A 13,265-nucleotide genomic window follows, 5' to 3' on the forward strand; every position below is an offset into this window, starting at 1 on the left:
CAAGTATTTATTTCCCTCCTCCACATCCTCCACACTTCAGATACAGATATTCAATTTCCTGTTAGAGTTCTTCCCCAGACATTCCCAGAAGATCAGGGTTTCCTATTACAAAGTATTCATTTCTCCAAAACCTTATCATTCTAATGGCCTGGGCTAAAAAACCTCCATCACGCTGTTTCTCTCTCGTCTGTTCCTCAAGCCTGATGTGTCCCCAGGCCACTCAGTCTACTCGGCCCACTTGGTGGCCATGGTGCCTCTCGGTCGCCATGGTACCTGTCTCCCACTTCTGCTCCTCCTCTCCAGAACCTACTGCAAGCATTGTTGGTGCTGGGAAGAGTGTTCTTGATATTCAGTGGCGACAAAAGGCTTCCGTGACCCAAGTCTCTACCTTTCAGCTGACCTAGAGGCAGTCTTCACAGGTAACCAACTTAAAATTTTTGCCAATCTAAAAGTTTTTTCCAAAAACTTCAGTGACTTTCCAATTTTGGAGGAAATGCAATTTCTTGATTATTGAATCAATACTTTGAAATGTGTGTGTGTGTGTGTGTGTTAATGTCTGCAAAGTCCATAAAATGGGGGCCAGAGTTGTGGCATTGTGGATAAAGCCACTTCCATCAACACCAGCATCCCATATGGGCATGGGTTTGGCTCCCTGCTAATGGCCTGAAAAAGGAGAAGGCCCAAGGGGCTGAGCCTCTGCCATCCACGTGGGAGACTGGGTAAAGCTCCTGGCTCATGAAACCCAGCCCTGGCCTTTGCATCCATCTGTGGAATGAACCCAGGGAGGGAAGATCTCTCTGTCTCTCCCTTCTCTGTAACTCTTTCAAATAAACTTTTTTTTTTTTAAGTCCATAAAATGCTTCAGATCTGGAGTTAAGAGGAAACAGTCTTGGGTAGTTTAAAGGTTGGAAATGACATTAGTTTTCTACAACTATACAGACTCTGTGTGTATAACTCAAAGAACATGAAATAATCACCCGAGTCATGAAACACTAACCATCCACCTTGGGGGGGGTGTGGAAAATAACCTTTCAAGACCCCGTCAGACCAAGTGAATTTCTGATCTATTAAAGGTTGATCCATTTCGGCCAGTGCTGTGGCTCAATAGGCTAATCCTCTGCCTGCGGCACCAGCACTCCGGGTTCTAGTCCCAGTCGGGGCACCGGATTCTGTCCCGGTTGCTCTTCTTCCAGGCCAGCTCTCTGCTGTGGCCCGGGAAGGCAGTGGAGGATGGCCCAAGTGCTTGGGCCCTGTACCCACATGAGAGACCAAGAGGAAGCACCTGGCTCCTGGCTTCGGATCAGTGCGGCGTGCTGGCCGCAGTGGCCATTGGGGGGTGAACCAACAGAAAAGGAAGACCTTTCTCTCTGTCTCTCACTGTCCACTCTGTCAAAAAAAAAAAAAAAGTTGATCCATTTTATAAGTCTCTTCTTTCATTCAACAAATACAAGCATCGCAGGCATGGATAAAGAATGAATGATACAATGAGCAGGGAGTCCCTAAAGCACAGACTGAAGGGAAAGAGAGGGAAGTTAGGACTTCTCAACTGGACAGGCACAAAAGTTGACAGCCAGACTGGGAACTGCCCAGAACTAACTTCTCATCTCTGTCATCAGTCTTCTACTAAACTTCTTGCTTGAACTTTCTCCAAGGAAACTTTAAATTGAATGATTACTACAAGTGAGGAGCTCACAGTCCAGTAAGAGAGAGGGAGAAGATATGGAAACATGGCTCCTTAGAATTCAGCTTGAAGAAACAACTTCTAAAGAAATCGCAAAGCTAAGTTCCCGGAGCTCTCTCAGGACAGGTGTTAGTCAAACCAGTATAAGTAAATGGGCAACAGTTTGGAACGGCTGCCACTGAGTTTGGGACAGGGTATAGACAGAGGTGAGACCTGCCGCCCAAGGGAGGAGATGAGCCCTGGAGGTGCAGTTCCTCAGTGGGCTCTCTGCTGGGCAGTTACTTCTAGCATGTCGGTATTTCTCGCTGGATCATCACCTTCCAACCTACGCCCAGAACCCTCCACGCATGCCATCTCACCAAAATGCTTCATTTCAAAGGTGGGTATGTAAGGTTCACCTGGAGGCTCACTCCAGCCTTATCTCCCACCACTGTCTTCCTTAAAGCCAGAATGCCAGTCAAGCAGTTACTAGCTGCTGTTCTCTAAGCAGGGTCTTGGTGCTTTCAGCTCCCATTGTATTTTGTTCCTCTGTCTCTCCCTTCCAAACACACAAAACTTTAAAGCAGCTAGAAAACATAGTCAACAGCTGGCAACCTAAGAACACTGTATCTTTTTAAAAAAACAAAGTGGATCAAAGAGCTAGCAAACCAATTGCCAAAACTGGGTCAATGTTAGCCTTTCCTTCAGAAACTTAAATGTGTTTGCAGCACTGTCTCTTCTAGGTTTCACCCATTTCTTTACATTTGCTGCAGGGTCTCTGCAGATTTCTAATTTCTAAGCCCCCACTCAGTATAAATACGCCACCCCTTTCAAGACTACTTCTTTCTCCCCCCCAGCCAACTTGATGGCAATTCAAACGGAGTGAGAATTCTCTTAATTCTCAATGCCAACCACACTGTGTGTTTATCGCCTCACATAAAAAACATAATTTACCTTTTCATCAGCATTTTACACATGACCATGCTCAACAAATCTCAACAAAAAAGAAAGGACCCCTTGTCCCCCTAACGTGGGGGACAAACACGTCAGTGGCTATGTGCTTCTATTTAAAACCTCACTGCTTGTCCAAAACTCATTGGGAAGCTTAAGTGTCCCTTAGAAACTGAGGGCTCTTTCCTTCATAGGACCCTGTGGTTGCTTTCCTTCCTTTCTCGCCAACAGTCTTGACTGAACCAAAAGAAAAGTGAACTTACATTTCTAGGAGTCATTCTTTTGCCACTCCAAAGTGCAAGTAGGTAATCAGGAAGCACACCAAGCACAGCCCCCGGGGCCCAGAGTGTTCCTCACTAAATCCTGCTGACGCTCATGCAACATTAGGATGATGTAGCTGACTTAAACCACTCTGCATAAGCTCACAACTGACCTCTCAGTAATGGGTTACAGCCGTAGTTCTCCAAGTGGGTCCTGGAGAAGCATACCAGCATCTGCTGGGAGCCTCCACGAAATGCAAAATTTCCAGCCAAGGACAGACCTACTGAACGGACCAGCAACCTGGGCAGGGGTAGAGGTGCTGGGGGATGGGGCTGCTCAGATTAACCTCAGTTCCCTCAGCATCTTGTGTGCTTACCTAATTTACTAGCTTCCAATGTGTTTGACTCACTTAACCTAAATTCCTTGAAGCTAAAACTGTTTTGCTCAGTTTTATTTCTACCACTTTTGATGACTGAATAAATTAATAAAACAATATAGGAGCCAAATGATTTTTAACCACACAACCTTTGAGCTTTTTATTTCCCCAAATAAAATATATGGAGGTTATATAAGAAAGGAGTTTTCTAAAGGAATGAAGGATTCAGTGCGCAGTAAACATCTGAAGTATGTTGGAAATTCAGCAGAATTGGGGTGGGGCCCTTGAGGGCACAGCATATTTCTATTCAAGGAGGTGACACCTACTAATGTTTCTAACAGTGGAACTTTATTAATTTTAAGCAGCTGTTATTTTTCTATCTCATAAAATGCTCATAAAAGAAGCATAAGGCTTTGGTACCACATGTTAATTACCATAAACATTACTCATCTTTCCCAAAATGCAATTCAAGTAAAACTGAGAATACATTAAAATCTAAAGAGTATCAGCTTTACTTTTATAAAGGATATGTAAGTCTGTCAAAGATAGAAATGTCAACTATGAAATCTCACAATGTACAGAGGACCCTCTGTTGCAGGACCCTGTGGTTGCTATCAAAATAGCAAATTCATGAAATTCAAGCTGCCTTGGTCCTAGCCAGAAGTTACTCCAGATACAATAATAAAACAATACTCACAGGTCCTCAGAAGGGCCCTACAGCCATGCCCCTGCCACAGAGTGACTTGGCTCTAACAGGCAAAGATCAAGTCCACTATAAACATTGTCTGTAATCACCTCACAGAACACTCTGGATATTCCCACTGGGTGAAACTGCTGTCAACAAGGCCATACTCTATGACCCTGCACTTAACGCAAGGCTGAGGAGGAAGCAAAGTTCAAATTCGAGGAAATCAAAAAACAGACAAAACAAGCGATTATATCGAAAGCTGTGCTTTTTTGGTCTTTAAACTTAGATCAGTTGTCTAGATCACTACAATTTCCCAGCAAAAAAAGAGAAGGCAGTAGTATGCAAAATACTTCATTTTTTATTTCTATGGATAACTGTCATTAGTATAGCAGAAACTGACATGATTATAAAAGATACCAAAAAAAGTATAAGAATGTTAGTATTCAATAGAAATTAAAACCTGAGCTGAAGGCTGATCAGGGTAACCGACAACTGGCACCACTCTGACAGAAGTTACAGGTTTACGAGCCTTAACTCCTGTAATGCAGAGAAAGTTAAATGTCCAAGGAGCTACAATACAATGACATTAACATTAAATGACTTATGTTGTTCACAAACACTTAAGCTAAATCTAAAGTTTACACTCTTGAACATGGTGAGGCATGTACATTGTAGGTTTCTAATTAGCAAGAGAAAAACTAAGTCTGTTCTTAAAATTGTTTATTCCTGTAGCTCTTAAAGGGCTGGTTCAGTTGAGCGGGAGCAAAAATGCCAAAAGTGATCATCAATATTGGAATGAATCATCATACATTCACCCCACCTCCTGGAAAACAAGTGACATGGCAGTAACACCATCACACAGAACAGTTATTAGTAGGAATACACTTGCGGTCTAATTCAGTTCTTACTTTAGACTCCATGGTATCTCTTATGAAGATTTTGGTGAAAAGCAATTCGTAACTGGCCATAAGCAGAAGGGAAAAAAACCTAAGAATGCTAGCAACGATGGCCCTGTTGATTCAGAATCTGTGAACATGAATAGATTCTAACATGTTGAATACAGAGTCACATTCACACACCAATGGTTAATATACTACAAAACTTTAAACATAAAATCCCCTCATCTACTGAGAACTTCAAAGCCAACAGAAATTCTTCTCCCTTCTAAGTAAATCTCTTCCACAGGAAGTCCTAAAACTTGAGTAACGCCTGGCATGCCTGTGCTTTCACAAATGTGTCATTAAGCATGATGGTTGTTGTTAGAATGAAGCAGGAAGCAATTCCATGAGGTCAAGAAAGCTTCCATTCCCTCGAAGCATACTTTTAATTCTTTCTGCTCCACGTCACACAGACAAGAAACAAGGGCATCTAGGCTTGTGTAATTTCTTTTATCCCAATCAAGTCATTAACTTCCTATTATCTGTCTTCCGAGAAAAGATCCAGCAGTAATTGCTCCACTATAAAGCATCTCGGCCTTTTACAGCTTTTATCTTTTTGTAGAGAGCTGAGGCAGTGCCATCTGCCTAGCGGAGGCCGGCCACCGACTTCCTTCCCGTGCCAGCTTTCCAAGAGGACACCAAGTGCGTCTTTGCCCTGATATTTCTACCCCGGGTCTTCCGAGGCTTCTCCTCTTTGTGCACCTTCATGTGCTGTCGCAGGTGAGAACTCTGGCTGAAGCATTTGCCACACTCACTGCACTGGTAGGGTTTCTCCCCGGTGTGCGTTCTCTGATGCTGAATAAGGTGAGAACTCTGGCTGAAACATCGGCCACACTCATCACACTGGTAGGGCTTTTCCCCGGTATGAATCCTCTGGTGCTGAATGAGATTGGAGCTCTGCTTGAACCTCTCTCCACACTCATCACACTTATAGGGCTTCTCCCCAGTGTGGATCCGTCGATGCTGGATGAGATTGGAACTCTGGAAGAAACTCTTCCCGCAGTCGGCACATTTGTGAGATTTCTTTCCAGTGTGGATCTTCTGGTGTTGAAAAAGAGTTGAACTCTGACTGAAACTCTTTTCACATTCAGTGCATTTGTAGGGTTTCTCATCCAAGCTTCTCCTCAGTCTACTCAAGCCCGAGTCGAAACGAATGGTCATCCCCCATCTCTGCCGCTGCTGGCCCGTTTTGCGCTTGTTCTCATAGGCTTTTCCCTGGCTTGAGCTCCGAGAAATGCCCGCTTTAGGTTTTCCTAACTTCATGGTGAACAGCCAGATGCAATCAGAAGGAAGTTTATGGTCCTCTTCTAAACTAATGCTTCATTTCCTAGAGCTACACAGAACTTTCTGCAAGTAGAAAAAAAAATACAAATACAAATCCTATTAATTATTCAAATTTAACATCTCTTCAAGCCACCAAATCACGACCATGTTTAAAATAAAAATGTATTTGGGACTGATGAATACAATCAGGGGAAAAAAACAGATGTAGAAATACATGCAAAACAATTCTGGAGTTTAATAAACATCATCACATGTTGACTGAATTTACTTTTAGAGTGTCTTTTGAAACAGAACTAAAAAAAAAGTGAGGAGATGAGATATAATTTTTAGCCATTAGCATATAAATGTATCATTTTGAAGGATTAAAAAGCTGATACAAGATAACACCTTAAAAGAATAGAAGAAATCATTCCAGAAGACAACAAAGTTTATGAAACAAAATATCATTACATTGTACTATCTACTCCCTTGGGGCCAGCACCGTGGCATAGTGGCTAAAGCTGCTCCCTCCAGCGCCACCATCCCATATGGGTGCTGGTGAGTCCTGCCTGCTCCACGTCGGATCCAGCTCTCTGCTATGGCCTGGGAAAGCAATGGATGATGACCCAAGTCCCTGGGACCCTGCACCCACGTGGGAGACCCGGAAGAAGCTCCTGGCTCCTGGCTTCGGATTGGCACAGCTCCAGCCATTGAGGCCAACTGGGGAGTGAACCAGCAGATGGAAGACCTCTCTCTCTCTCTCTCTCCCTCCCCCCTCCCCTGCCTCTCTCTCTGTGTAGCTCTTTCAAATAAACAAATAAAATATTTTTTAAAAAAAATATACTCCCCTGACTCTCTAAGGTTTCCAAATAGAATGAAATGACAAAGCATGCCACTTTATGATATATTCATTCCTGTTTATTCTCATTTGTTTAGCCATTGTACTTCCACAGCTGTTGATGGCAACGTGGCTCTAACTCTGTGACATAAATCATGCTGAATGTAAAAATTACTCAATAAGAAGTGGTAGATTAACTTCGAGTCTAGCTGATGATAAACACGTACTAGCTGAGAACTTGCCAGCGACGGGGGCCTCTGTTATTACTTTATTCCTAGAGTCTAATGATCCAAAAAAGAGGATGGTTCTTGAAACAAAGACTGCTTCAAGAATGAGAAAGAAAAGTTTCACTTTTACCTGATAGAGGAATAAAAAACGGAGTTGAGAAGAACCCAAGAAAAAGAGAAGTGGCAAAAATAAATTCACATGTAAAAATAGGATGAGATTCTTAAAATACCCACATGCTGCAAAAAGCTTCAAGTATTTACTTAGAAGGTTGTCCTGAGGCTGTTTAAAATAGCCCAGGCAAACAACCAAAGACCCCACAAACTCCAAATAGGTGGCAATGTGGGAGAGGCTGTGACTGCCAAAGTAACACCGTTATTATGTCCCAAACCCTGTGTCTGAAAGAAGACTTTAAGAAGGGACTAATTACCCCGGGTTTCTATGCATACAAACACAGGAAAAGACATGACATCATTTCTCTTTACCTTTCCCTCACCTGACTGTGTAACTGAGACTCTGAGGCTAACAGTGCCCAGGATTTTATCGGGACATTGAACAACAACACGTGATGCACAAAGACCAAACTGCTCCGTAACAGCTAAGTCCTTAATCCTGGCAAATATTTATAAAACAGGAACTGCAAAGGACGCATTGTGTTAGGCACATGCTGTTGGTGGTCAACAAACACCCATAATGGGAATTACCTATTTTTTAAAGGCGCGTGCATGTTTTTTTAACTACCCAAGTCGGATCTGGGTGGCGACTCTGAGACTTGCTAAACGTCCTACTGTGCTGCCTTGGGCCAGCTCTGGGCCCTCACCTCCGCTCAGAGCTAAGACGACGCAGGTGCCCCCAACCCCTCGCCGTGCAGTCTGTGCTTAGGCGGCAGCAGCTTTGTCCGCGGCCCCGGCTTCCCACGGCCGCCCTGGCGCTGCGGGCCCCGGGGGCTCTGCCAGCAGCTGCGTGCGAAGGCAAAGGTCAATTTGAGTGACAGGAGCCACTCATCCCCCCAAGCCAGGCTGCTCCGGGGCAGCGGCCTCGGGGTTCCCTTCGGCGGCGCATCCCCCGGGGAGCTGGACGTTCGAGCGTTATCTGGAACCAGCTCGGAAGCACCCCGCACCGCCTCCACGCAGCCCGCACCCCGCACCGCCTCCACGCACCCCGCACCGCCTCCACGCACCCCGCACCCCGCACCGCCTCCACGCAGCCCGCACCCCGCGGCGAGGCCCGCCGGGCGCTCTGGCCTTGGGGGCCGCGCCGGGAAGGCCTCTCCCCGCGGCCGCGGCGGGGCCGCCCCTGCCCGCCTTCCCCCGCAGGCCAGGCCCCAGCTCGGAGGCCTCCGCGCCCGCGCCCGCGCCCGCGCCTCAGGCCCACTCACCGCGCCGGGCCCGCCGCCGCCGCCCTCGCTCGCCGCGCGCCCCTCGCGCCGCCGGAAGTGCGGGCCGCGCCGCTCGCCCGCCGCGGGCGCTCTAGCCACCCGGAGGAGCGACCCTCTATGGTACCGGCCCACCCGCCCGCGCTCAGGTCCTTTCTGCCTGTGGGCGTTTGGACCCCCGGACGCCCCCCGCTCCTCAGCGGCGCCCGTGACGCCCCCACACCCCAGGCCCACAGGAGGCCGGCCGAGTGGCCGCTGCGGGGGCTTCTGAAGCCAGCCTGGCCCACCGCGAAAGGGACAAAACCCGCACGCCCCCCGGACCACGGGCCGCGCGCCCCGCGCCTCGGAGTGTCCCGGAGTCGCCCTGTCGGTCAGCTGAGCAGAGCTCCCGTGAGCCTCTGCGACAGGAGAATGGCCAGCAGAGGGAAACCAGGCTCCGAGAAGGCCGGGCCCCAGGCGGCGCTGCCGGTGGCTGGGACGGACAGAGCCCCTGGCGCCCCCCTCACTAGTGTCCTGTCTGTGGCTCCCCGCCGCAGGCAGCCAGCCCGGCCATGCTCCCTCATGGGTCCGCTTCCTGCTCCTGGGGGTCCCCATCCTCCTGTCGGCCAGCATCCACCAACTGGATGTGTTGAAGACCCTCGCCTGGGTGACCCACACTGATCCTGGGGGCAGATATTACTGAAATCCAGTCCAGGGCACCATATGCATGTGTAATGGACACCCCAAACCCACCATGCCCCAAAATGCCTCCTCCCAGCAATTGGTGACAACCCCATTTTTTTTTTTTCAGTTGCTCGAGTCAAACACTTTGATGGCACTGTGGGCCCTGATTTTTTTAAATTTTTTCTTCTGTTTTCACCCAAACCCACATCCAATCCATTCGAAAATTCTATTGGCTGTCTTGAAAATATATTCAGAATCAAGCCACTTTGAACAGCTGTGCGGCCACCATCTCCTGTCTGGATAATTTCACTGTCTACTGACCTGCCTACCTACCCCTATACTCCACGGCCCCAGAGTGATCCTCTTCAAACCCAAGTCACACGGTTCATTTGTCCAAAACCTCCTAGAGTCCTCTCGGTCTTGTTGGCGCAAAATCCAGCAACTTTGCAGTTGCCAACAACGCCTCTCCTGGTCTGTCTCTTTGGCTTTTGCTGCACCTTTAGTGCTAAAGACAGTGCTTAGCAGGTAGCAGGCACTCGGTGAATGTTTGTTGAATGAATGAACATGGAAGATGACTTGTTTACAAAGTGCTTTCACACCTGGCCTCTGGTCTTTCATCTTTACTATGGTCTGGTGAGGCAGGGGATTGTCTGAGTCCTGCAGATCTGTAAAATGAGGGAAGAGGCTGTAAAATGAGGGAAGAGGGGGAGACCAAGTAGACGAAAGGTTCAAACTCTCAGGCTGCGGCCTCGTGTTCTGCAGCGAGCAGCTTCTGCAGATGGCCAAGCGAGAGGCTGGACGAGGTCTGAACCAGGAAGGTCAAGCCAATAATCCAAGGAACGCACGCACGGACTGCTGTAAAAATCGAATGAGACAATGTGAGGTACTTGGCACAATGCATAGCATTTAACAATTGTGAACCGTTGTTATGATGTTGTAGGATCTTGATGGTGGTGGATGGAGAGGCTGGGGAGGAAGGGCGATGGCCAGAGATGCCTTAGGAAAAGTTTCAAGAGCAGTGACCTTCTAGGACTGTTTGCACTGCATTAAAAAGAGTTTGTTTTCTTCAAAACAGATACTTTATTAACAAGATAGTCATAAGCGAACAGAAACCCTTGTCTGAGTCCCACATAAAGATAGGTTATCCGTTTCTCCGCACCTGAAACCAGTCGGTTAGAGATATGTAGAAATAGAATCAGGTAAAGACTGATACGGTTTTATTTTTTAAAAAAAAATTTATTTATTTGGAGGGCAGAGTTAGAGAGAGAGAGAGAGGTCTTCCATCCGCTGGCTCAATCCGAAGCCAGGAGCCAGGAGCTTCTTCCAGGTCCCCCATGTGGGTGCAGGGGCCCAATGACTTGGACCGTCTTCTACTGCTTTCCCAGGCTGTATCAGGAGCTGGATTAGAAATGAAGCAGCCGGGACACAAACTAGTGCCCATATGGGATGCCGGCATTGCATTTACCCTCTATGCCACAGTGCCGCCCCCTGATGCAGTTTTAAAATGGGAAAGATAAAAGGATAAAAGGGTGTAGGTGTCCAAGAATGAACAGAGGGGGCGATAAGACTGAGAAGCGATAGCGTAAAAGGGGGTCGGGGAGGAGACGGAAGAGAAGGACTAGAGAAGGAGAGAGAAGCAGCAGGGTTCCACACCCTGGATGTATATGCTACCATCATAGTTAACTCTGGGCGCTTACTGTGTGCCAGGCACTGTTGGAAGTACTTGGGGGCTCTTCTCCAATAGTCCTGTGGTGTGATTGTTCCTGGACACTTTGCTCCACCCTTCTCTGATGTTCCATCCCTGCCTATCGTGGTGTGACTCACAGGGCCTCCTAGTGAGCTCCGGGCCCAGCCCGCTGATGTTGACTTGACGGTGTGACTTGCATTGGCCATGACCTGCACATGAGCAGGTGCAAGGCACAACGTGTCTCATAAGGAGCTCTGAGTCCTGTGTTCCTGCCAGCTTTGCTTGTTCCCACTGCCTCCAGGATAGCATGACCCAAATCAGGCTGTTCCTTCAGTCTAGAACCCAGGATGAGCAGAGCCCCCAGGCTCACCTAGGGCCACGTAGTCCCATGGGACACGCACAGAAATAAATGCTCTTACTGTCGCACTGAGATTTCGGTGTTGTGTGTTACTGTGGGAAAGCTGACTGATACACCTCCCACCAACCTTAAGTGATGAGAACTATTATCATCCCCACCTTATAGATAAACTGCGGCAAGCAGTCTACCTGAGGTCACACATTTGTGAGTGGCAGAAGTAGGCTTTGCAGCCAGACCCTGACTCTACAGCCTACGCTCTTAGCCTCTATATCACACCATGCATTGCAAATGGAATTGCAGGTGACTTAAGCAAGCTGAGAAACTGAAAATGGTCACATGTAGCACTTATGAAACGCAAAGGAGAAAGGGGGATGATAGTGGTCGGGGCATCTAACAGTGCATCTTGGTTGGGAGTCTGGGCCAAGAGGGCCCAGACCCCTTGTCGGCTGGGCTCTTCTGGAAGAAACTGGGCAGGGGCCCGTGTGCCCAGAGCCCCATGGTAGTTGAAAGGTTCATGCTGGGAAGACGAGTCTGGGCTGAGAAACATGCTGGCAGGACTATTTCCTTTTCTGTGGCTTTGGTGCCTGCCCCATTGTCCTGTAGACGCCTGGAGCCTCCGCCCTCCACCCCACCCCCCACAGGTACAGATACACATAGACACACACAGACACAGACACAGATACAGACATACACAGACACACACACACAGAGACACAGACACACACACACAGAGACACAGACACACACACAGACACACATAAGCAAACACGCACACACACAGAGGCACACACACAGAAAAGCACAGACACATAGAGATGCACACACAGACAGAGACACATCAACAGACAGACACACACACATACATAGACATGGAGACACACAGACAGACATGCACACAGACACACAACCAGACAGACATGCACACAGACACAGACACACAGACACACCAACAGACACAGACACACACAGAGACACAGACACACACACAGACATACACAGAGACACACAGACACATAGACACACATACACATACACAGATACAGACACACACAGAGCCGCACACACACAGACATGCACACAGACACACAAACACACAGACACACATACACAGACATATACAGACACAGGCACAGAGCCACACATACAGACACAGGCACAGACACAGATACCCAGAGACACACAGACAGATACACACACACACACAGTCTCGACAGACAGCATTGCTGTCTTGGGTCTCCATTGGCAATATGGATGCTCCAAGTCCAGGTGCAGGGAGGCAGTGACAACGCATGGCCCCAGTGCAGTAACGAGTGGTTGATTGGTTGCCATCTCCCACGAAGGGGACTCTCTCAGCCCAGGGACCCTGAACAGTGGTTCAGTCTACCACGCCTGAGGCTCAGATTTGTTTTCTCTTGGGTGCTCTGGGAATTCCCTTTCCCAGGCCTGCAGAAAAGTCCCTCTGCAAGCCTGGCAGGATGGGGGGTGGGGGCACAGGACCCCACCCTGCTCGCTGTGAGTCAGAGCATGTCAGCCCCTGGCTCGCTGCCACACAGAGGCAGTTCGTGAGGCCTAAATATAGTGCCTGCATCTGGTTGTTTTTACACTCGGAGTTGCTCGGCTTTGACCGACTGAACTTCCTGCCTGGCCCCCACTCGGAGCAGGGGCGGGTGCTGTTCCCACTGCACCTGACAGCCAAGCCCTGCTGTCTCTGCAGCTGCAGGGTGCCTGTGTCCCACACACCCTGGGGGGTGGCATTTTGCGTTCCCAGTTCCTCCACAAATCACCTGAGAGCCAGGACAGGCCTTGGGTCCATTTCCCTAGAACGAAGGGCCCAGATGTCCTTGGAGTAAACAGCTTTATTTTGACAGGTAGTGTATGTACTGGCAGTGGATGGCTATCACTGCAGAAAAACAAGCTGTGTTTTGATCCCTTCTGATAACTTGTTCTGGGCAAGGCTGCTGTTTTTTCCCGAATCAGTCCTT

At 48.3% G+C, this 13,265-nt stretch overlaps 1 protein-coding gene across 3 annotated transcripts; it reads right to left on the reverse strand.

Annotated features, from left to right (window-relative positions):
* Window positions 1-3,378: 3,378 nt before the first annotated feature.
* Window positions 3,379-8,671, reverse strand: ZNF22 (zinc finger protein 22). Of its 3 annotated transcripts, none has more exons than XM_062214753.1 (2): window positions 8,579-8,671; window positions 3,379-6,221 (listed from the first exon to the last, which is right to left on the reverse strand). In XM_062214753.1, the coding sequence occupies exon 2, from the start codon at window positions 6,135-6,137 to the stop codon at window positions 5,460-5,462; it is 678 nt and encodes a 225-aa protein (XP_062070737.1). In that variant the 5' UTR covers window positions 6,138-6,221; window positions 8,579-8,671; the 3' UTR covers window positions 3,379-5,459. The 3 variants fall into 3 exon arrangements, with proteins under 3 accessions (XP_062070737.1, XP_062070739.1, XP_062070738.1); XM_062214755.1 differs by lacking the exon at window positions 8,579-8,671 and adding an exon at window positions 8,021-8,267; XM_062214754.1 differs by lacking the exon at window positions 8,579-8,671 and adding an exon at window positions 7,905-8,013.
* Between the last annotated feature and the right edge of the window lie 4,594 nt (window positions 8,672-13,265).

This window comes from Lepus europaeus, chromosome 17, assembly GCF_033115175.1.
Source record: "Lepus europaeus isolate LE1 chromosome 17, mLepTim1.pri, whole genome shotgun sequence".
NCBI lineage: Eukaryota > Metazoa > Chordata > Mammalia > Lagomorpha > Leporidae > Lepus > Lepus europaeus.

Coding starts and splice junctions, on each gene's coding strand:
- ZNF22 (XM_062214753.1), bottom strand. CDS start 6,137: ATGAAGTTAGGAAAACCTAAAGCGGGCATTTCTCGGAGCTCAAGCCAG.